At 32.4% G+C, this 21,527-nt stretch overlaps 3 protein-coding genes and 1 non-coding gene across 4 annotated transcripts; all 4 read left to right on the forward strand.

Annotated features, from left to right (window-relative positions):
• Positions 1 to 311: 311 nt before the first annotated feature.
• LOC8288477 (bifunctional 3-dehydroquinate dehydratase/shikimate dehydrogenase, chloroplastic-like) lies at positions 312 to 5,117 on the forward strand. The gene is made up of 11 exons (XM_002512254.4): positions 312 to 640; positions 1,215 to 1,447; positions 1,853 to 1,958; positions 2,090 to 2,308; positions 2,587 to 2,933; positions 3,418 to 3,481; positions 3,632 to 3,740; positions 3,825 to 3,965; positions 4,222 to 4,370; positions 4,522 to 4,684; positions 4,774 to 5,117. Exons 1-11 carry the CDS (start codon positions 620 to 622, stop codon positions 4,815 to 4,817), a joined length of 1,596 nt encoding a protein of 531 aa, XP_002512300.3. The 5' UTR covers positions 312 to 619; the 3' UTR covers positions 4,818 to 5,117.
• Positions 5,118 to 11,757: 6,640 nt separating this feature from the next.
• Positions 11,758 to 16,455, forward strand: LOC8288479. Its single transcript, XM_002512256.4, has 3 exons — positions 11,758 to 11,929; positions 12,501 to 12,625; positions 12,720 to 16,455. Exon 3 carries the CDS (start codon positions 12,838 to 12,840, stop codon positions 16,231 to 16,233), a length of 3,396 nt encoding a protein of 1,131 aa, XP_002512302.2. The 5' UTR covers positions 11,758 to 11,929; positions 12,501 to 12,625; positions 12,720 to 12,837; the 3' UTR covers positions 16,234 to 16,455.
• A 229-nt stretch (positions 16,456 to 16,684) lies between these two features.
• TRNAP-UGG lies at positions 16,685 to 16,756 on the forward strand. The gene has a single exon. It is a non-coding gene; the product is annotated as a tRNA-Pro (tRNA).
• Positions 16,757 to 17,483: 727 nt separating this feature from the next.
• On the forward strand, positions 17,484 to 20,910 carry LOC8280234. The gene is made up of 4 exons (XM_002512257.4): positions 17,484 to 17,882; positions 18,610 to 19,463; positions 19,570 to 19,686; positions 19,772 to 20,910. Exons 2-4 carry the CDS (start codon positions 18,636 to 18,638, stop codon positions 20,660 to 20,662), a joined length of 1,836 nt encoding a protein of 611 aa, XP_002512303.2. The 5' UTR covers positions 17,484 to 17,882; positions 18,610 to 18,635; the 3' UTR covers positions 20,663 to 20,910.
• The last annotated feature ends 617 nt before the right edge of the window (positions 20,911 to 21,527 follow it).

Below are 21,527 nucleotides of genomic sequence, written 5' to 3' on the forward strand. Positions count from 1 at the left end.
CTATCCAACAATCTCTAACTAGTAAAAAAATGATTTTTTATCCATACTAACGAAAATTATTTTTTATTTTTTATTTAATCTGAAAATATGGTTTTCTATTATTTTTAAAAAATTATTTTATTTTATTATAGAATATTTATGAATATTATAGGATGGATCACCACTACAATAAGATGGTAGAATAAGGAATTAAATAGCATAATTCTTAATAAAATTTGAGAATTAAGTACATAAAAGAATAAATAAATAAGGACAAAAAAGAAAATCAAAAAGTGGTTAAATTCTTTGCCGCCATTCAGTGGAAGAAAACAAAAAGAAAAGTTGATCAGAAAGGAGAGAAATTATGGTAAGGAAAGTGGAAATGAAACTGCAGTTCCAAAATCTCAAGAACAGCTAACAGTCTTCCTTTTTTTTTTTTTGAACCTTCCACAAAAGAAAATGAGAAAGAAAGAAGAACATAAAGTGGCGGTTCATTAGCCATCGAACTAACAAATTCCCTCTTCTATTTATACACCTAACCCATCTCACCAACTACGATAGAGTATAGACCCACTTCAATCGGACCACTCTTTCACTTCTCTGTTTACCCATCAAAGCAACGCCACCGAGCTACCAAAACATGACTCTCGGCAGTGTCCCGGTAATACTCTCTTTCTTTCTCTTCTTTTGTTGATCACTTTTTTTTTTCCTTTTCATTTCTTTATGAGAAATCACGGTTGAAAGAAAGGAGACAAAGGAGTTGATTATTCTGTTGTTTTGGTTTCTGGGTATCTGTTGTTTTTTGTTTCATCTTATTATTCAAACAACCCAAGTTAAATGATCATAGTTATGTTTGATTATGGGTTTCGATTCTTTTGAACTTTTCGAGTAAAAAATTTGCGTAACATTGACCTCTGCAATCAAGAAGATGAAACTATACCTGTTTTCCATTTTTGAAATTCTATTTCTCTTGTTGTTTGGTTAATGATGAGCTTGAGAAAAATAAATATGCAAATGGAGTATGAAATGTTATTAAAGTTTTGTGCAGTTTAATCCTTTTTTTAAATCTGGATCAGTTTAGTCCATTACTGGAGAAAAATAAATATGCAAATGATGGAGTATGAAATGTTATCAAAGTTTTGTGCAGTTTAATCGTTTTTTAAAAGCTGGATCAGTTTTAGATCTTTACATATCAATTTTGTTTTAGTTTTTGAATTTTCTTTTGTGGAAAACAGTTCACTACTGCGGATCTTCAAATTGCCGATGGAGGTCGAAGAAATTCTACGTTAATCTGTGCTCCAGTAATGGCAAAATCAGTTGACGGAATGCTGGTTCAAATAAATAAGGCCAAGGAACTTGGGGCTGACCTTGTTGAAATTCGGGTGGATTTCTTGGAAAATTTTAGTCCTATACAGGATCTTGAAATCCTGATTAAGCAAAGTGCTTTACCAACTCTTATCACTTATAGGTAATAAGTCATAAACTGATGTCCGCTTTATAGATGAGGATTGAACCTCAGGGTTTAAATTTGTTTTTCTTTTTTCTGAAGCCTGGTTTAGAATGTATTATATGGGGATTTGAATTGTTTACTTACTATTTCTTTAAATAGCTGTGTAGAAAATGTAAATCTAACTATATCACGTTTTTTTCCTCTTAGTTAGGAGACTTAGATAATAGTTCAGAGACATTACAGATTTAAAGTCAAGGGTGATAGTTTTTTTTTTCCTTTCTTTTGCCCCTACATGATTGAAAGCTCAACTTTACTAAGTCAAATAGTTAACTGATGTGTCAATTTAGGTACTCTACTAAAGTATTACATACACTTGATTAATAATTAGTTCTAATGAAGTTTCTCATCGGTTTTATCCTTTAGACCAAAATGGGAAGGTGGTGAATATGATGGTGATGAAAGCAAGCGTCAAGAAGCATTGCGTCTGGCCATAGAATTGGGATCAGATTTTATTGATGTTGAACTAAAGGTAGGGCTACTTCAAATTTTGTATGATCTATTTTGGTGTTGAAAAGGTCACCATCTGAATACTTGATCTATGTGTATTTTGCAAGTGCCAGTATAATGTGTTACTGAAATGTTTAATTTTTCCACTTGAAGGTAGCTCCTGAGTTCTTCAATTCCATTCAAGGAAAGAAGCCTGAAAAGGTGAAGATTATTGTATCTTCTCACAATTATGAAAATACTCCATCTGTAGAGGAAATTGCCAACCTTGTTGCTAAGATACAGTCTACTGGAGCTGACATAGTGAAGGTAGCAACTACAGCTTTAGACATCACAGATAATGCACGGATGTTTCAAGTACTTGTACATGCACAGGTGAGTAATCGATATGCTCTGATGGTGCTTCTATAAACTTTAAGATTTTCTTCATTTGAGCATATATAAGCTATTGTACATTGACAAATTGTGATTTTCGTGCATTAGATTGCATCATGTGTGAACTGTTTTTCTTTAATCTTAGCTGCTCAAATGTTTTCTGTTTTAAGAAACCACAGAAAAGCTTTGTTTGCTTGCTATTAATCCTCATAGTTGTCATATTTATGTTTTCAAAATCTTTTATAAGCTTAATGAATAACAGTTCAGTTAAATTATAGGTGCCAATGATAGGAATTGTTATGGCTGAAAGAGGTTTGATGTCACGGATACTTGCTGCAAAATTCGGAGGATTTCTCACTTTTGGTTCAATTGAGGCAGGAGTAGTTTCTGCTCCTGGGCAACCAACTATTACAGACTTATTGGACCTATATAATCTTAGACAGATTGGAGCTGATACCAAAGTACATGGCGTCATTGGAAATCCCATTGGTCATAGCAAAAGTCCTCACCTCTACAATTCAGCATTTAAGTCAGTTCGATTTAATGGAATTTATCTCCCTCTTTTGGTTGACAATGTTGCAAATTATATATCCACATATTCATCTTCAGACTTTGTCGGATACAGGTAAAAGGGATTTCTCTTAAATCTGTTGATGCATCATGCATTATCTATCATGTTTAGTTTTTGAGTCTGCTAGACTGTTGACAGAGAAATGTCAAAATAATTGTCCCAACATAAATTTTAGGAGGCCATTGCTCATTGGCCTATAACCAGTGCTTAATCTCATGAAGGAAATTTCTGGTTTTTAGTCTTGTTCATGAAACATGCAAAAGCTATCTTAAGTTTGTGAATGCCAGACCCTCTGCAAATGGATACTATTCAGAAAATTTAGAAATTGAGCAGTCATCTCAATGTGCTTGCTTCTCTTGAAGTTCACAAGCTTCACGGAAAGATATTGTACAAGGTTGAACTAGTGGGGGACTTTTGAAGAATAAACATGCCTTGTTCTGTTAATAAATTCATCAGTATGAAAACTTTTTAAATCCTTGGTGATCTGAAAATTTACTCCTCAGTGAATGAAGGTAGTTTTGATTGATTTGAAATGCAGCTATACAATTCCTCACAAGGAAGCTGGACTTAAGTGCTGTGATGAGGTTGATCCAATTGCTCAGGTAATTAAATATCTAATTGCTTTGGAAAATTCATATTTTAGCAATTTCACACATAATGACCACTGAAAACTTTGATCAACGCCAGCATTTAGCAATGCAAAAAACTTGTTCCACCTTTCAATATGTTTACTTAAAGGTCTGATTTTGCAGGCAATCGGAGCTATTAGTTGCATGATCCGGAGACCAAGTGACGGCAAGCTAATGGGATATAATGTTGACTACCTTGGAGCTATAGGAGCTATAGAAGAAGCACTACGAGGTTTCTAATGCATTTTAGTGCATATTCTATTTAAACCTTCTTTTAAATTTGTTTTCTTTCTTTAATCCTGCAATTTCGTTGCAGCATCTAATGGTACCCCTGCTTCTGGTTCTCCCCTGGCTGGCAAACTCTTTGTTGTCATGGGAGCTGGTGGAGCTGGAAAGGCCCTTGCTTATGGTGGATACGAGAAGGGAGCAAGAGTTGTTGTTGCCAATCGCTCATTTGGTGAGCATCTATCATTCTTTTACATCATTGTGATACATTTCCTGCTCTCTGTGTGTATAATGAATTTATTGGCAATTTGCATCTGCGTTGTGAAATTGTAGAACTGTATGTTCTCATAGATGATAGGATGTAAACAATTCCTCATTCATTGATGTTAACTGTGGTGTATTATTGTTCTATTAATAGGAATTATTGGTAGACATTGATTTGATCTATTTGCTAACTCAATAATATGACTATGTTCTCTCATGACCAGACAAAGCCAAAGAACTTGCCAGTAAAGTTGGAGGACAAGCGATGACTCTAGCTGAACTGAAAGATTTCCATCCAGAAGAAGGAATGATTCTTGCAAACACCACTTCAGTTGGAATGAAACCAAGAATTGATGATACTCCCCTTCCTAAGGTTTGCCCCATTTCTATTTGGTATCCCATTCAATTGTAACAGCTATTCATTGTACTTACACAGGTGGTAAATAAATTATTATCCAAATCCTCCTTTTATGAATGCACAAGTGGGTAATACCGATAATTTTAATATTCTAATATCTTTGCAGGAAGCTTTGAAACACTACTCCTTGGTCTTTGATGCAATTTATACACCAAAATTGACCAGGCTCTTAAGAGAAGCACAGGAATGTGGGGCCACTACTGTTTACGGGACAGAGATGTTCATCAATCAAGCATTTGTACAGTTTGAAAGATTCACTGGTTTGCCTGGTAAGTTGAACTGCAACAAAAGAATTCTAGTCAAATCTCTGAAGTATTCTGCTCTTTTACATTTTGCTTATCTTTTTCCTAATTTGCAGCACCAAAACAACTGATCAGGGATGTGCTGGCAAAAAATACATAGGAAGGAATAGTTTTTTTCCAAGTGAATCTCTTGCAGCAGAATCCATGTTTTGCCATTACAACTAAATTCATTTCATTGTCTGAGACGTGTAATCAGCTGTTTCTATTGTTCTGTTATTTCAATAAGTTTCTGTTTCTCTGATGGAAGAACTTGTAAAACTGAAACTTGATAATTGTCAATCTCATCCCAGGCTGCTTAAGATGTTGTTGTAGGAAATTTAGTATGGTGAGAAAAAGATTCATGTAGGCAACCCAAATTTCAATTACCACAATTTTAATGAAGTTTTTAGTGTTATTGAAAGGGGAAAAAGATTCAAGTTCATTTCTGTTTCTTTAGCACCCTATCCACAAAACCATCAGATTCTTTTTCTTTTTCTTTTATCAGTCGGATTGGTCTTCTCTTGTATAAGTATTTCCATGTAGGAGTGCACATCTTATGTTTTAACTAGATCAGTTGACAAACTTACTAGATAGTATTAAATTATTTGGAAATAAGGAGCTCTCTCAATGGAGAAAAACAGGTTGGAAAGAATCAAATGAACCCCTTTCAAGCCAAGTCCATTTCCAGATTAAATTGCTTTACAAAGAATAAAATATTTACAGAATAAGTCCGCCAATGTCCAAAAATTATCTATTTTGTATATGAATTTGACCCTTTGCTTCCTGAGATTCTATAATTTGACCTCCACACTTGGAAGCTCTCCAAGTGAATCAATTGGGAGATGCAAGGATGATAATCAAGGTGATGCATGCCAACAAGAAGTAGACAGTAATAAAGTTGCAAGCCGTGGTAAGGTAACTTAATCTTCAATTAATACTTATTTTCAAGCCAGTGAAAAGATTTTAACTGATAGAAACGGGAGGAAAAAGTAAATCTGTAGGAGTTTCGTTGACTCATAGAAGATCTCCAAAGAGATTTGAGCAAAAGAATTGATCGAGCAAGTAGAAGTCAGTACACAATAGAAGACATTAACAAGCAGAGATTGTATAGATGCGCATCCGCTTGATTATAAACTAAATTTACAAGTGAATGATGGAAGATTTCATCCCATGAGAGGTCGAAGTTCTTCGCATTGTAAAGAACTTAATGATTAAATCAACAAAAAGTTTTAACTTAATGATTAAATTATTTATTATCAAATATGAGGCTCGTTTGAAATTATTTTTTCTTAAATTAAAATAAAAATTAATTTTAGTGGTTGTCAAAAATAACTAACTAATATGTTTTATTTATTTTAATAAAATTTTAATTTTAGTAAAATCTAAATATTTTAAAATATTTATATTTAGTCAAATATTGAAAAATTCTTATAATTTAATCTTAAGTTATTAAAATAAGATAAATATTATTTTTTATTAGTTCTGTTACAATATAATTGTTATTCTAATAAATTTTAAATTAATAAATAAAATATAATAGAATCCATATTAAATCAAAATTAAAGAATAAATGATACAAAATTAATTTTAATTAATAATTATTTAACTAAATTCTAATAGAAAGATTATTTAATTTAAAAGTAAATAAAAAATAAAAATAAAAGTAATATCAAAAATATATATAAGTGTTATATAGATATTACCTCTAATCATTTTTTTCTCCTTTGCATTGCATGTTTGTTTACTTTTGATAATTTAACTATTGTTCTTTAATAAGAAATTCCAACTATAGTTATATGGAGCCCGTATTGTTCTTGCCTATGAATTTTGGTATGTTTATTCACTTTTAATAATCTAACTATAGTTAAGTAGGGTCGTATTCTTCTTGCTATTCACTTTTAATAATCTAACTATGGTTAAGTAGGGCCGTATTCTTCTTGCCTAGCAATTTCGCTAGCACGGTTGATACCGAGAATATTTTAATGATTAATGGTAAAATTGAACCACCATGTTTTATTCTTGGTAACCAACCAATCAGCATCAGACACTTGTTTATAGGCTAATTCAACCAAACATGATATTTTAATTTCTAATTAAGAAAAAAAATAGTAGACAAATGCTTATTGCATACGTTTTTTTTTTCAAATTAATTAAAAAAATACCTCCATATTTCAGATTCTTAGATTTTTATGCTTTATTTTTACTTTCTTTTATATATATATATATATATATATATATATATATATATATATATATATTATTGTGGTATTCTATTTTCTTGCATTACCCCAATCATACAGAAAACATTGTTGCAGAGTCTTCTATTTAACTATTAACACAAGTTCATCTTCACAACCTTCCTACCGTTGGATCTTCTCAAAATAACACACAAACCCTTTTACATGGCTCAAAAAGAATATATAAAACATTAACTAGCACAAGTTAGCAGTGGCTCCTTCAACATAGACAAACTTATAAAACTGAAATTTGATAATTATCAATCTCATGTCTGGTTGCTTATGTTGTTGTATAAAAATTTAGTACTGTCAGAAAAAAGATTCATGTAGGCAACTCAAATTTCAGTTACCATAATTTGAATGATATTTTTAGTGTCATTAAAGGAGAAAAACATTAAGTATCCACAAAAAATTATCAATTTTTTTTTATCAGTCAGACCGGCAAAGGTCAAACTTAAAGAGTTCTTCTTGTATAAGTACTTCCATTTAAAGGTGCACGTCTCATGATGAATATGTTTTATGATTTCTATTCTAGTTTCTGATTAATAGATATTTGATAAATGAAGATATTTCAATTCGAGATTTTGTTAATTCTTATAAACAAAAATACACTTTATAAGCAATGAATATACCGTATGTCCATAAAATAAATCAGTATTTATAGGTTAAAAAATAATAGGTTCATTATCTATAAATTATAAGTTCATCAAATGTAAACTCGAGATTCATTTAATATAGTACACATATTAATATCTATAGAAGAGTCATTTTGTCTCAATTAATTATTTATTTTCTATAATTAAACTTATTAAATGCTTTCTTAATCTAAATAAAATACTAAAAAATATTAATTAGTTGAATATATACTTTATAAGTGATGAATCTAAAATCCATGTTAAATGAACTTGACTCTAATAATAAATGAATATACACTTTATAAGTAATGATTACACTGTATATGTATAAAATAAATCAGTATTCATAGGTTAAAAAATAACAGGTTCATTATCTATAAACTACAAGTTCATCAAATGTATACTTGAGGTTCATTTAATATAGTACATATATTAATATCTATAGAAGAGTCATTTAGTCTCAATTAGTTATTTTTTTCCTATAACTAAGTTTATTAAATGTTTTCTTAATCTAAATAAAATACTAAAAAATGTTAATTAATATGAATATACACTTTATAAGCGATGAATCTAAAATTCATGTTTAATAATAAATGAACATGTACTTTATAAGTAATAACTATACCGCATGTGCATAAACAAATCAGTATTCATAGTTTAAAAAATATCAGATTCATTATCTATAAACAATAAGTTCATCAAATGTACACTTGAGGTTTATTTAATATAGTACACACATTAAAAGAATCATTTAGTCTCTATTAGCTATTTTTTCTATAATTAAGCTTATTAAATGCTTTCTTAATTTAAATAAAATACTAAATGACTATTAATTAGTATGGAATGAAAAGAGTAACTATTAATAAAAAAATTAATAAAAAATAATTAAAATTTAATAAAAATTTAATAAAAATTAAAATTATATTTAAAATTTAATTCTTAATAAAATTATTAATTTACCAAATATCAAATACAAATATCATATTATGAATTTTATAATTAATTAGTTTGTAATATGAGTATTTTATTATCCAAAAGACTATAAGAAAAAGAAAAAAATTATATACAATTAGAAAAACAACCAAACAAAATCCTGAATATAAAAATTATGTCAGTGTAAAATGGCCTAGAGCATGAGTCCATAACATAATTTACTTTAATGTGATTATAGAATAAAAAAATACATTAATTCAGGTATCTTTGTTTACCATTTTTTTTTTTTCAAAAGTTATATTACAAAAACAATTCATGGACACACTTGTTTTCACAATAAGTTCACTTTGATTCAATTATGCAAGAATAACGATAACAACAATATCTTCACATAATTAAACCGTAAACATGACTCACTTGATGATTATTGTAAACTATAATTTGACTTTTATGGTTTGAAATGATTCTTGTTATAAGATATCAAAATTAAGAACTTAACTCAGTTGTCTTAGGTTAATAGTTTACTAAACTAAGTTCAAACTCGAGTTAATTACATTGAGTTTTATTGTTTTTCTAAGACAAAGTCTTTTGTTGACTCATAAATCTTTTTAGTAAGTACAATTGACTTGTCATATTATCTTTTTTTTATGGTAAAATTAAAAAATTATCATTGAAAATTTATTTTTGAGAACAAGTGAAGTATTTCATAAAATTTCTTAAAACAACTAGATAATGTTGTTGAAAATATACTTTTAAAGTTTAATTTGTAAACATGCCTTTACTATAATACAATTCAACTATTGAATAAACAAATACATTTATTAATTGCATGTTTTTATTTTTTGTTCTAAAAATTATTATTTTATTTTACCTATACAAGCTTGTAAACTTTTTCAATACTTTTAATAAATAAATACTCGTATGTGATAGGTCAGTGGAATGTACAAAATAAATATAAAATAATTAAAATAAATATCAAAGTTTAATACTCCTATCCCATATATAAAACTAAGCCTTTTAGTATAAAGAATTAATATATTTAATTAAAACATAAAGCGAAAAAGAAGAAAAATCGACGTTTAACATATTAGGAGTTTATTATACAATTAGATACAATTGTTAAGGAAATATAAATTTTTTAAATTTAATTTAAAATTAGGCCTTTTCTATAATACAATTCAACTATTGAATAAGCAAGCATTTTTTTAATATGTATGTTCTTTTTACTCTAAAATTGTTATCTTATTTTATTTATAGTTGCAAATTTATAATTTTTCAATACTTTAAATGAACAAATACTCATACTAATAGGTCCATAAAACTTCAAAAGATATTTTAAAAGATGGTATTGGCAAAATAAATAAATAAAATTAAAATGAATATCAAATTTCAGTACTCGTGTATAAAAGAATTAAGCTGATTATTATATAGGAGTAATATATTAAATTAAAGTTATAAAGCTAAGAACAAGAAAAAGTCTACCTTCAATATATTAGGAGTTTACGTGGTAATCTCACTGAAATGCTAAGATTATCTCCATATTAGGTTTAAGCATCAATCGTGCACAACTTCACTCAATAATTTTTATTATTAAAATAAAATTTATAAATTATATATCAAATTTATAAATATTATTTAATAGATTCAAATTATATATAAATTTTTAGAGTATTTTAGAATTTTAATAATATGATTTCTATATATAATATGGTGAAAATATATGTTTTTACCTCGCTTAAACTTAATTGTCTATTTTCAGGTAATATTAATCAAAAGAGAAAAATATAGAGCTAAATACTCAAAAAGAGGCTTAATTGGATATGTTCGTGTAAAACCTAAGATTAAGACACATATAATTGGATATGTTCGTGTTAAAGCCTAAGATTAAGACGCATAAACTGATGTTTATAAGGCCTGACAAAAAATTACAAGGCCCAATAGATATCTTAGTCATTTTGTATAATTATTAGTATTTATATTAAAAGTTATTTATGAAATAGTATTTGGTGGAGATGAAGATGCCTATATTCTTCTCTCTCTCCCTCTCTCTCTCTATATATATATATATATATATATAAACCTAGTTTTAAAGATGAGATGGAGAATTCTCTCCTATCTGCTCTCTACATCTGTCCATAATTATTTTCTCTACAGTTCTTCAATAAACACTTTATTTCAGTTTTTATTACTTTTTTTTAAGATTTAAGGAGCTTTTCAAGAAGTAAAGAGTGAGAACCAATCATCTTCCTTACTTAAAGAAATTCTGGATCTATAATAAGCTTTTACTTTATTGTTTTATGTCTTTCTATTTAATACCATGATCATTAGATTAAATATGTTAGAGTCGTTTTCATAAGTGTTTAGTTTAGCTTTTTTACTTTTGTATGAATCTTGTTGTTTATTTATTTAATGAATGATTTCTTTATCTTCATATCCTTAATAGTTTCAGTTATTGTTGTTAATTAACCATCATATTAATTTAGCAATAGTAATAGTTATTAATATATTTAGGTTAAATGTATTAGAGACACCAACTTTGTTTCAATCTATGTAGGTATAAGAAACTTTAGTTACATTATTAGTTTGAGTGACTAAAAGAAAATGCACATCACTATCTCATTCATTAGATCTAAGGCTTAAAGGAAAACAATGAGATTACTAAGTAAATTGTTAAATTAAATACTGTATTTAACATATAGTTTTAAATTATAAGCATATGCATTTGCATTGCATATTTGTTTATTATTTGGTTACTTTACTTTATGAATATTATTCTCTCAAAAATACTGATTTAGAGTGTTTAGATTTACTTTTATTGTTTTGTGTTGATAATTAGTTTTTATAATAAGTAGTTTCATAGTTCCTTGAAGATCGACCTCGTGGTGAACTTACTCTTATTATAAAAACGGTTCATGCATTTGCGAGTACTAATTTAAACACATTATTATTATTAAACTAAGTATGAATATAAAAAAAAGAAAAAAATTTAAATGTATCTTTACTTAAAACTAGATAAATTAACATTAAGGGTTTAGAATTTATCGACCCAAACCGATTTAAGATGCATTTTAAATAATCATTAAATCAGAGCCCAATCATGATTCAAGCCCAGCCCATCCCAAACCCTGGGTGCAAGAGTTGGGAGAGTTCTTTACTCTAACTAGATATTTCCATCTAATCTAAGAGAAACTGAAATAGAAGCAAATAGTGCAATAAAATAAACATTTTTTTTTGGGAGCAAAACAAAAACTTCCACAAACTGAGGGGGCAGAAATACAACGCACTTCTCTATTTTCTCTTTTCTCTCCCTCGTCTCCAAAAATTTTCACTCTTTTTCTCTTCCCGCTGTCCTTTCCCTCCATTCACTTTCTTCCTTTCTAAAATCAGTAAAAATAACTGAAATCCATGGACTCACAGTCACAACCCAAGTAAGTAAACCTTCTCTTTAAATCTCTTGTTACCTTGATATATCGAGATTGCTAGGGTTTTTTCTTGTTCCATATGCTCAATTGGGTTTCAATTCCTTAATGTTTGCCTGCATGCCTCCGCATTTTGACTTGTTAAGTGACTTTATCATTATGTTTATTGTTGATCCAGGATTCGTGTTTTGCTTTCTTTTTGGCTAAATAGTATTGGGTCTTATCTTAAACGTGTGTTTGCGGGGGGTGGGGAATGACGTGCTTTAACCGTAGGAAAGTTTAATATTTGTGTGTTTGGTTTTGGGTATAGTTTGTTTCTTTTATCATACCAGAGTATGTTTTGTTGATATTACTTAATGTTCTGTCAATATTTTGTTTACTATTATTGCTGTTAGTCTCAGTTAACCTGTATTTGCTTTTGTTTATATACATGCAAAATGGGAATTCGTGATTGGCTTATCCGTGATATACCTAAATTTCATAGCTGTTTTTTTTTTTTTTTCTAAAGCAACCCTCACTTATGTGGTTTTGTTAAGTTGCTAAGTGGACATAATTTATTGCATCTTAATGCAAATTTCAGGTGTCAAATACTACAATTTTGTAGCAGCGGGATGATTTGAAGTTTGTTGGATAAGGGCCAGCGTTTTTCCTATCTCATTTCTTCTCCTTTTGAAGATTTTGTTTCCGAACCTTTATTTTTAAATGGTAAATCAGTTATTATTTTCAAAGAAGTATATTCGTGGTAAAGCAGGATGAGCGGAAAAATTGAGCTAAACTTGTTTGCCTTGTATTGATGCAGTGTGAAGATTTTGGATGATTTGTTGAACTTTGGTGAGATAGGACCGGGTAATTTGCTGCTGGTCTTCTAGCTATATTTTCCATAAGCAAGTGTATCTGGCTGGATTTTTGGGTTTCAAATGACCATGGAATGCAACAAAGAGGAGGCCTTCAGAGCAAAGGAACTTGCAGAAAAGAAAATGCAAAATGGGGATTATGTAGCTGCGCGGCGGATTGCATTGAAGGCACGGCAACTCTATCCTGATCTGGATAACATATCCCAACTTCTAATGGTCTGTGAGGTTCACTGTTCTGCACAAAACAAATTAAATGGGTCAGAAATGGATTGGTATGGAATTCTCCAAATAGAAAAGTTTTCAGATGAGGCTGTTATTAAGAAGCAATTTAGAAAGCTTGCACTCTCACTTCATCCAGACAAGAATAAGTTTTCTGGTGCTGAGGCTGCTTTTAAGCTGATTGGCGAAGCCAATAGGGTGCTTACAGACCCAAGCAAACGTCCAGCATACGATATGAAGTGTAGAGGTACATTTAAACCGGTTGCACCAAAGCCACCATCTGAGCAGTCAAATAAGAACGTGTTTGTCAATAAACAAAATGGGGCTGCAAAAAAGTTTTCTAATGCTCCTCAGACACAATACACAAGCTCACATGCTAATCAACAGCCAACTCAGCAAACATTCTGGACAGTTTGTCCCTCCTGTAATGTAAGGTTCCAATATTTCAGAGATTTGCTAAAGAAACTGTTACGTTGTCAAAGTTGTCACCAGCCTTTCATTGCCCATGAGTTGTTTACGCCATCTGGATCCACCTGGAATCATTTCATGAACGAGAAAAGAGTTCCAAATCATGGTTCCTCTAAAGCTTTCCCACAGAATTATGCTGGAAAGCCTTCTGGTATGAGTTTTCCACATAGGTTTTCGGGATCAGATCCAATGCCTCATGTAGGAAAGGCAACTGATGTTGGTGGGAATAAACCCAAAGAAGTGAAGGTAGAAAATGCTACTGGAATTGGTAGGGTTACTATTCAACAAAGGAAAGTTAATGGCCATGTGGATGTGAAAGCTGAGAATGGAGGTGTTCCAGTTTCAATGCCTGATGCTATGAAACCCAAAGAATCAGGAAATTCAGAAAGTGCTACTAATAAGAGATGTCGGAATTCAGTGGAGGAATCCAGCAAGAATTTTGACAAAGGAAGCATAGTTGGCAGTGAAGAAAATGTCGTTAGGGAGGAAAATGGAGGTGATCCTTCTGCTCAGAATTCTGGATCCAGTGTTGGCCATCAGTCTAGGAGATCTTTGAGGCAGAAGCAACACATATCTTACAAGGATAATTCTGATGAGGATGATTTTGTTGCCCCCCCTCCGAAAAGATCAAGGGGGAACAGCTCATCTAATGTGAATGATGTGCAGACAAAAGCAGGAACTGTGGATGGCGGGGTACCAAAAGAAGATGTTTCAGCCGGTTCTGCTGCTTCTGTTTTGAATAGAAACAGTAAAGCGGTCAAACGCAAAGCCAATTCCAGTTTTGATGAAAGGCAATTAAACCAGAATAGAGAAAGTGGAGGTTCTAAGGCTGAAGGAGAGGAAGCATCCATGCCTGAGAGGGCAGGTACCAAGTCAGAGAATGATGATGAAAGATTGAAAACTGACACATCTGAGTTGGATCTAAAACCAAAAATCTTTGTATGTGCTGATGCAGATTTCAGCAATTTCGAAAAAGAAAGGGCTGAAGTCTCTTTTGCTGTTAATCAAGTATGGGCCATTTATGATTCACATGATGGTATGCCAAGATTTTATGCCCGGATCCGAAAGGTTTTCAGACCTGGTTTCAAGCTGCAAATCACTTGGCTAGAATCAATAGTGGATGGCGAAGCTGAGCAAAAGTGGTGTGATGAGGGTTTGCCTGTTGGTTGTGGGAGCTATGAATATGGAGAGACTGAAGAAACCGTAGATCGTTTGATGTTCTCTCATAAAATGGATTGCATGAGTGGTGGACTCAGAGGTACTTTTTGTATATATCCTAAGAAGGGGGAAACTTGGGCCCTCTTTAAGGATTGGGATGCAAAATGGAGTTTGGAACCGGAGAAACATAGGCCTCCATACCAATTTGAATTTGTGGAGGTCTTGACAGATTTTACCAAGGATGCTGGTATTGAAGTTGCTTGTTTGGGCAAAGTGAAGGGATTTGTTAGCATCTTTCAGCAAGCTAACTGTGATGAGGTTTTATCATTTTGCATACGGCCAAGTGAGCTGTACAGATTTTCTCACCGTGTACCCTCGGTTAGAATGTCTGGCAAGGAAGGAGAAGGTGTCCCTGCATGTTCTTTTGAATGTGATACTGCTGCTCTGCCTAGCAATTTAGTTACCCTGGTTGATACTGAGAATATTTTTAAGAATACCGGGACTGGTCCTCGAAAAGGAACCTCCATACTTGGAAGCTCTCCAAGTGAATCAATTGGGAGATGCAAGGATGATAATCAAGGTGATGCATGCCAACAAGAAGTAGACAGTAATAAAGTTGCAAGCCGTGGTAAGGTAACTCAATCTTCAATTAATACTTATTTTCAGGCCAGAGAAAAGATTTTAACGGATAAGAAACGAGAGGAAGGTAAATTTGTAGCAGTTTCGTTGACTCCTAGAAGATCTCCAAGAGATTTGAGCAAGAGAATTAATCAAGTAAGTAGAAGTCAGTCCACAATAGAAGACATTAACAAACATATGGAAATAAACAGAGATTGTAAAGATGGGCATCCAGGTATTTCCTCGGGTCAACTTGATGATAAACTACACTTACATAGGAATGATGGAATATTCGCCAGTCCCATGAAGGGTCGAAGTTCTTCGGGTTGTAAAGTTATAGAAGTTGACGGATATGATTTCAGGAAGGAAAAATCTGAGGATAAATTTCGATCGGGACAGATATGGGCAGTGCACAGTGATAAGGATGGGCTACCTAGGAATTATGTTCAAGTAAAAAAGATCGAAACTGGAACTGGCTTTAGACTGCATGTGGCAATGCTCGAAACCTGCACGCTCCAGAAAGACAGGAGGCAGCCTGCTTCTTGTGGGACATTTAGAGTTAAAAATGGTAATTCTAAAGTGCTTCTGATCAATGCATTCTCTCATAAAGTTAAAGCAAAGTCAACGGGGAGGAATACCTATGAAATTTTCCCTAGAAAAGGTGAGATCTGGGCAGTATACAAGAGCTTGCATTCCGAGGTATCGTGTTCAGATCAGGGCACAGGGGAATGTGACATTGTTGAAGTGATAGAAGATAATAGCAGGGGTGTGAAAGTTGTAGTTTTGATGCCTGGTAAAGGACAGGACACTCTTTACATGTCTCCAACTTCGAAAAGATTAAAAAGCAGTATTATGGATATACCTCGGACGGAGTTTGCCAGATTTTCTCATCAGTGTTTAGCTCACAAGCATGCAGAAGAGAATGATAGTCGCTTGAGAGGCTATTGGCAGCTTGACCCTCCCTCTATTCCTGGCAATGTCATATTAGTTGAATGACTGGCAGAAATAGAATCGTGCTGACGATATTGTTTCCTGTTTCTTTTCCTTTTTTTTTTTTTTTCTCTTTTTCTTCATGGCTGTATCTAATTTAGGAATGGAACCTGCCAGATTGCTCCCTGTGAAAAGCGGAATGAAGTTAGCAGAAGCTCGACTAGACATCTTTGCTTCTTTATGATTTTCTTGCCTTTTCTTAAATATTATACATTTGTGTTTTTTTTTTTTTTTTTTTGTTGCTCTGCTAGCTCCTTTTTCTTTATTTTTTGGTTTTCAGATACGTATTAGCTCTTCTTGGATGATAACTTCACCTATTTGTTCAGAGAAATAAATGTCTCAGGTACTGTAGCACTTGATAGAAATCTAATGTAATGAAGAGGCCTGAGCTAGGAGACGATCGCTGTTAAAAAGAAAATACTAGTTTTACAAAAAGTGTAGACAATTTCACCAGTCAGGGCATTTGGTCTAGTGGTATGATTCTCGCTTTGGGTGCGAGAGGTCCCGAGTTCGATTCTAGGAATGCCCCATTATGTTTTGTTTCTTTCTTTTTGTTTCCTCTCTTCGAGCAATTGAAATTTTCTGTTTACCGCGTGGAATTTCTCATATATTCTTGTTACCTTTCTTGAGTAAAGATTTCATTTTTCTAACAAGTAACATTTGCATTATAATAATATATTTTTTATATTTATTTTATTATCGTGTTTCTAATATTATAATATAATTAAATAAATTTTTTTAATCAATAAAATTTAATCTCGAAAAATAGCCCATAATTTAATAAATTATTTTAGTCAAATAACAATTATTGAAAAATAATAAATGAATTATACTTTTAATACTAAATATAATAATTTAAAAGTAATAAAAGAATTTTTTTTCTTACATGATATGATATAGGATTAATTATATCATTTATTGATTTGCTATTACATATATTGAATTTGATGATATTCAAAATTTATATATATAAATATTTTTTAATGTGAAATGTCTATTTAAGTTCTAGAATTAAAATATTTAACTAAATAATAGCAATAATTATGTAATAATATAAAAAGCGTACTTAATTATATAAACTTTATTAGTTATTTAATTAAATTTTTATTTATATAATAATTATATTTGTTTTTAAATTTAAAAATATTTATAAAAAAATAATAGATATATATTCCGTCACATCGCACGTCTAATTAAAACATATTAATCATATTTCACAAAACAGTGGAAAAGAGCACTAAGAAAAAGAAAAATCTATTCCCGAAAAGAAAAGCCATAATGCGCTCCGTTTTGGCAGCGGTTCTTATGACTTAACTTTCAAGCACTGATCCTTTGCATATACACATCTCGAATTTTCGAATCAGACGTTTTTTTGGTTATCTGCATTTAAAACCGTTGTTTTAGCAGCCTAAATAACCTTCAGATTTTGATTCTCTGTCTGTTGTTCCAGAAAACCTAGAGCGGGAAGTCGCAGTTACTCAGATAACCAGGTCATGGCCTCCTGATTACCCTGAGCCGCGCGCAATCAGGCAACAAGGCAATCCAAACAATAAGCATTCAAACGATAGAATTCACCACATAAACTAAGAATTACAAGTAGGATCAATCACGAGCCGCTGAAAAACAGGAAACGAGAGAGGAAGTAAATATTTGAGGTAAACTTTTACCTTTTCTCTTGGTTTTGTTTGTTTACATTGATTGCTTATTTAGGTTTTGAGGAATTAAATCTATGAATTTTGTTATTGTTGCTTTTAATTTTTCAGATTTGAATTTAATTTGATGAAATCTTCATATCTTCTTCTCTTTTTCCCCTCAAATTTCATTTTTGGTATTTAATTCAATTTCATTTGATTTTTTCTTTTGGTGTTTCATACTTTTTGAGATTATTGTAATCTGGGAAGATTGTAACTTTCTATTACTGTTCATATTTGGACAAAAAAATTTTAGTTGGTTAAATTGTTTTAGGTGAGTTAAAGCTTTTCACTTAAAGAATCTGAAAATGGAAAAACAAAAGTTTCCTTCTTTAGAACTTTCACTTCAGTCTGCAATTTCTAGGAAGGCGCATTGTTGAGTTATGGATTTTAATTTGTTGTAACTTAATGGTATTTGTTAAGCTCCTTTGTTAGCAAGGAAATTTTACCCTGATTTACGCAGATTAACCAAATTGTAACATAGTCGAGCCAATACTGGGTTCTTTTAATGCTAGGTGGAGCTCAATTTTTCATTAATTTATTGGTGTGGGAGTTGTTGTTAGTTGACGAATTATGTTAAGGCGTTTGGAGTGACACGTATGATCCTGAAAATGGTAGCATTTTTTTATGGGAAGCATTCTATGTCAATACAAGCTGTCAGTAATCAAGTCATATAATCTTTTGCTCATAGGAGGATCTGCTCAGTTTCACTAGCTTATGGAACAAGAGAATAAGATTAAAGAAGCTGACAAGCCTGCAGAAGCGTCTGCCACGTCACTGGCATCAGAACAAACAAACGAGGAAGCTGCCAGGAAATCACAATCATCTGAAATGAATAACAGGAGAGCGGAGAATCCTGGGGAAGGACCCGTTAAAGCAGAATCATCAAAAAAAAGAACCCCCAAATCACTGAAGGCCAAATCTAAAATCAAGAAGGGATCCCTAGGTGGCATCTCTTTAAAAACCGAGAAAACTAAAGACAATCAACAGTTTTGGGGGAGAAACCGAAAGAAGAAGAATAAGAGTGCAATTAAAGAAAAGGAAGAAGATAACAAAAATGAGTCTGCAAATAATAAGAACCAGAGTTCAAGGGAAGATAAAAGACAAAAGAACAGCGCCCTTGAAGAGCATAGTGGTAAGGGCCAAGGGACCCAAAAGAACCAAGAAAATATTGCTGGCTGTAGTAGAAGCCAACGTAACCAAAAGAGTGAAGATAAGCATGGTGGCCAAGATAAGAGCTCGAGGAATCCAAAGAACAAAGGAAAGCTTGATTTGAAGGAAAAGAGCCAAGGAGATCAAAAGAAGAAAGAGAAGCTTGGTGGTTTGATCTTTATGTGTAATTCAAGGACCAAACCAGATTGTTTCCGTTATCAAGTCATGGGGATGACATCAAGTAAAAAAGATCTTGTTTTGGGTGTGAAACCTGGACTTAAGCTTTTCCTGTATGATTTTGATTTCAGACTAATGTATGGGATCTACCAAGCATCTTCTTCAGGTGGAATGAGACTGGAGCCCAAGGCTTTTGGTGGTTCCTTCCCTGTTCAGGTTATGTTTTACTATAACTAATCTAACTTCTTTTGGTAACAATTTCCGTTTTCTTTACCACTTTAGAATTTAGTCAGATCTTCACACTGACATTTCTGAAGTTCAGGTGCGGTTCAGTGTCCATAAGGATTGCGTTCCACTCCCTGAGAGTGTTTTTAAGAAAGCTATAAAGGACAACTATGACGCAAGCAACAAATTTGACATTGAACTTACCATTCCACAAGTGAGAATCTCTGATTTAATGTGCTAATTTGGTGGCATTGCTTCTTAATATTAGCAGTCATGACTTTTCCAATTTTCCCTTTTAGGTGAGGAAGCTCAGCGAACTTTTCCGACCAGTTGCATTCCAGTCTGTTAAGTTAGCTGCAGTTCCTGTCCATTCTGTACCAGTGACAACTATTCGGGAAAGGGAAGTTTATGATAGACTAAGAGAGTCACGACCCCATTCAGATAGGGAAACATTTGTGAGAGTCAATGGTGATAGTAGGAGGTATCCTGTACGCTCTCATGAGAGGGATCAGCATATTGAGCACCGGGAGGTGGTACCAATACATAGAGAGGAAGCTCCCCATGATTTATACATGAGCGAAAAGGAGTATCGTACTTATGGTCTTCAAAGAGAGAGAAGAAACTTGACTCCTTCACATATTGCTGCTTCCGCTCTAGATCGCTATCCTAGGAATCTTGAAAAGGAGCACCTTCTTAGACAGCCAGCCCCTCCGCACAGTGATACTGTCCCTGTGCTTAGAGAATCAGTTCTTGCAGATCCACTCTACTCGACTCAGAGAGAGTTCTGCACATATAATATTGGTGGTAGAAGTGAATTGCTAAATGCAGCTCCTTCAGTTTCTGCAGTGTCATCTAGTTCTGCTGTTGCAGCATTAGACTCCTATAGAAGGGATCCATTTAATTCTTACCAGTTTGGTACTTCGTCTGCGAGTGTGTATTCCCTGCCTCCAAGGAGGGAAGAAGTTTCTTTAGGTTCCTATTATATTGATGGTAGGAGAAAGACTTACCTATCCGAGGCTGATCCTTTGCATAGGAGAGAAACTGATCCAGTGAATAAATTATACTTGAAGTATGGGGTTGAACCATTATCAGATTATAAACAGGTACATGAAGAAGCCAAACGAGAAACTGTGCCTCCACCTGTTTCATCGCGGTACTCATTTGCGGGTCCATCTGTGTCTTATCGATAAGTGAAATCACATTAATTTCAATCCTTTTGAGTTGCCTATATTTAATGCATAAGACAGATTTCAGTTGTAGACAGTTGCAAGGATGCAAGCATCAGTAGGCTCTTTAGGGTTGTGTTTTATTCCTTGCACTATATCAAGATTTGAATTGTTAGTTTTAGTTCCAGCAAGTTCGGAAGGGAATTAGCTTCCACATTCATATTACTAATATATGCTGGTAACCTCTATCTGAGATGCATTTCCATTTTTAATTTGGATTCCACCTGAGTTCTGGAATTTGTTTCCAGGGGAATGAATGATAACACATCAACTGACTCGCCTTCAGTGTTTTGATCTTGAGTGGTACAAATGCTTTACACATTTTAACTCAAATAAATTCAGAGTGATTTTTCTGCAGTGATTTTCAGGGGTCCAAGAAGTCAAAATCTTGCCCATCAGTTTATAGTGGAAGAGAATGAAGGTTATGGGCTGGATCTGAACTTTGGAATGGAACAAATGAAAATAACATCCTCGCGTTCAATTTCAGCGAAGTTTCGAATCCCAGATCTTTTCTGTTCTTTTTTGAACTGAAAAATCTTCAAGTTTGAAGTCAATAATAAATGGATGTAAATTCGACGTCGCCAAAAGTTGGCTTCCAAGGAAGAATTGATGAACTTTAGCATGTGACTATCATAAAAGTTCCTGAAAACTTACCAGAAGAATTCCAAACATTCGACGCAGAATTATAACTTTCTTGCCATGAGAAAGAAGAAATCCATGCTAGACCCGTATCCATTCAGGGAGACTACTCTAGTCAACGGATTTGCTTTTAATTTTATCAATTGAGGTTTAAATCAGTAAGTACGGTTCATTTTTCCAATTCAAGCAT

The sequence above is a fragment of the Ricinus communis genome, chromosome 10, assembly GCF_019578655.1.
Source record: "Ricinus communis isolate WT05 ecotype wild-type chromosome 10, ASM1957865v1, whole genome shotgun sequence".
Classification (NCBI taxonomy): Eukaryota; Viridiplantae; Streptophyta; class Magnoliopsida; order Malpighiales; family Euphorbiaceae; genus Ricinus; species Ricinus communis.

What these genes read in the sequence shown, in the direction of transcription:
- LOC8288477 (XM_002512254.4), top strand. Translation starts at nt 620, where the DNA reads ATGACTCTCGGCAGTGTCCCG. An exon ending in TCAGACTTTGTCGGATACAG is followed by an intron (nt 2,934 to 3,417) that starts GTAAAAGGGATT and finishes TTTGAAATGCAG; the next exon opens with CTATACAATTCCTCACAAGG. An exon ending in TATAGAAGAAGCACTACGAG is followed by an intron (nt 3,741 to 3,824) that starts GTTTCTAATGCA and finishes ATTTCGTTGCAG; the next exon opens with CATCTAATGGTACCCCTGCT.
- LOC8288479 (XM_002512256.4), top strand. Translation starts at nt 12,838, where the DNA reads ATGACCATGGAATGCAACAAAGAGGAGGCCTTCAGAGCAAAGGAACTT.
- LOC8280234 (XM_002512257.4), top strand. Translation starts at nt 18,636, where the DNA reads ATGGAACAAGAGAATAAGATTAAAGAAGCTGACAAGCCTGCAGAAGCG. An exon ending in GTGGTTCCTTCCCTGTTCAG is followed by an intron (nt 19,464 to 19,569) that starts GTTATGTTTTAC and finishes TCTGAAGTTCAG; the next exon opens with GTGCGGTTCAGTGTCCATAA. An exon ending in TTGAACTTACCATTCCACAA is followed by an intron (nt 19,687 to 19,771) that starts GTGAGAATCTCT and finishes TTTCCCTTTTAG; the next exon opens with GTGAGGAAGCTCAGCGAACT.